Here is a 2,020-nt window from a genome sequence, read left to right as displayed (position 1 = left end):
ACTGCGGCAATCGTGGCTGCAGGGTAGGCACCTGCGAGTTCGCGGAGATCGACATCCGGGACGGCAAGTGCAAACGAAACACCGAAGGCAAGATCATCCTTCCAAACGGAAGCTTCTGCCCCCGCACTATCCCTGGTCTCACGATACGGGATCGAATCTACGAGTGGCATAGAAGAAATCCCGCAGCACCCGCCGCTCCGACGATGCTCTTCGAGATCGATGATCGCTCGACTATGCAAACCTTCACGCTCAACACCAGCAGCAGGATCGAGGCGCTCGAGCGAGAACTCCTTCAGCTTCGGAAGCGAAGGGAGGTCTTCGACGGCGTCGAGATTCTACAGCGGAAGAAGCCCACGACGCCAGCCGTCCCGAAGAGCGCGGAAGCCTCGGGATCTGGTACATCGAAAGGAGTGGCGGCGCCCCCGAGCACTTCGACAAGCACGGCCCCGCCTCCAACAATACCAGCAGCAGCACCCGCGTCGTCTTCTTCCTCGCCTACGCAATCCACGTCTCGACCTACTACATCCGCTCCCCCAGCACCACCAGTACACCCCTTCGCAAACGCTCGCGACGCAACATACGCCCCGCCAAACGTTCGAAACTTCGCAACTCCGCCGAAGCCCTCGAACGACAAGGGCAAGGAACCAGCGTACAAGACCATCGTCCCCGTTATCCAGCCGAAGCTCGCCGAGGAGATCTTCCAGCGTTCGATGAAGTCGCCGTTCGTCATGCTGACCCCAGAAGAGTTGCTGTCAATCGCGCCCGACGTTCGAAACAAGTACCGCGACGCCGTCACCCCTAAGCGAGTCTCGACGGAACCCGTCGCGTCGGCCCACATCGTAGAAATCGGCGCCGACGAGGTCACGGCCGTCAACCAGCTCTCGTGTTCAGGTGCAACGTTGGAACCCGGTGCTACAATCGTCCCCGACCCATATGAAACCTATCTGAAGCACATCCCTCACGGCGAGCACCCCGCAGAGTTCACCGTCGCACGCGATTCGAATGCGATTCGTTCGATCATCGCGTTGGTCGACAACAAGGAGCAAATCGAATGCATCGTCGACCCCGGTTCACAGATCGTCGCCATGTCGGAAGAGGTCTGTCTCGGCCTCAACCTCCTCTTCGATCCTACTATCCAGCTGAACATGCAATCGGCGAACGGCGAGGTGGACCGATCGTTGGGACTCATTCGAAATGTTCCCTTCCGCATCGGTGAGATCGTATTGTACCTCCAGGCTCACGTCATTCGAAACGCAGCATACGACATCCTCCTCGGCCGACCCTTCGATGTGCTTACGCAGAGCGTCGTCAAGAACTTCGCCGACGAGAACCAGACCATTACGATCCTCTGTCCGAACACCGGCGAAACCGTCACGATTCCGACGTACGCGCGAGGAAGATCGCGAAGCAGGCAGCATCCTCTCGGGTGTCGCAAATCGCATTTTCTCGCTTCGAGGAATTGATTCCCCATGATCAAGGAGAAGCCGCGCTAGTCATCGACTACGATGGAGTAACACCAAGTATTTCCTTCGTCTCTCCGATTGATTCCTCGACTCCGAACGCTGTTTCGTCGCTGTACCTCTCCGCATGCACCTCCATTTCTTCATATTTGCAGTCTCTTTACGTTTCGGACAATACAGTTTCTAATGCCACCCCGTCGAACGCTTCGACGTGGGCTTCGACTCTTCTATTCTCAGCTCCGTTCGCTTCGACTCCGCCATCTCCCGTTCCGACGAAGTCCATCTCACAGTTCTCCAACTCGATTCTTCCCTTTCCTTCGATGACATCGACTTCTACCCCTTCAACGCACAAGATCCTCGCCGCGACAAAGAAGAAATACAAGCCTGTCGCTCTCAAAACCCGACCCGTCCTTGGTGCCGTCCCCGAACAATTTCGAATACTTCGAGACATCAAGGGCGACCCTCTCTCCATCATGCCTAAGCTTTCGACCGACCCTCTGCCGTTCAAACCTACCGGTCGGTACACCCTTGAACGCTTCGAAGCAACCGATAAGCTTCAC

At 56.9% G+C, this 2,020-nt stretch overlaps 2 protein-coding genes across 2 annotated transcripts; one reads left to right on the top strand and one right to left on the bottom strand.

Moving 5' to 3' along the window:
• Nucleotides 1-2: 2 nt before the first annotated feature.
• POSPLADRAFT_1096945 (hypothetical protein) lies at nt 3-487 on the bottom strand (the record flags this gene model as incomplete). The annotated part of the gene is made up of 2 exons (XM_024483137.1): nt 3-335; nt 356-487. Coding segments are annotated over 2 exons (465 nt in total), but the record flags the coding sequence as incomplete, so codon positions are not given.
• Nucleotides 488-710: 223 nt separating this feature from the next.
• On the top strand, nt 711-1,473 carry POSPLADRAFT_1136239 (hypothetical protein; the record flags this gene model as incomplete). The annotated part of the gene is made up of 2 exons (XM_024484657.1): nt 711-1,384; nt 1,416-1,473. The coding sequence occupies 2 exons, from the start codon at nt 711-713 to the stop codon at nt 1,471-1,473; spliced, it is 732 nt and encodes a 243-aa protein (XP_024341618.1).
• Between the last annotated feature and the right edge of the window lie 547 nt (nt 1,474-2,020).

The sequence above is a fragment of the Postia placenta genome, assembly GCF_002117355.1.
Source record: "Postia placenta MAD-698-R-SB12 unplaced genomic scaffold POSPLAscaffold_3, whole genome shotgun sequence".
Lineage (NCBI taxonomy): Eukaryota > Fungi > Basidiomycota > Agaricomycetes > Polyporales > Adustoporiaceae > Rhodonia > Rhodonia placenta.
The sequence above is the reverse complement of the archived record's forward strand: the minus strand, read 5'-3'. Positions and strand labels throughout refer to the sequence as shown.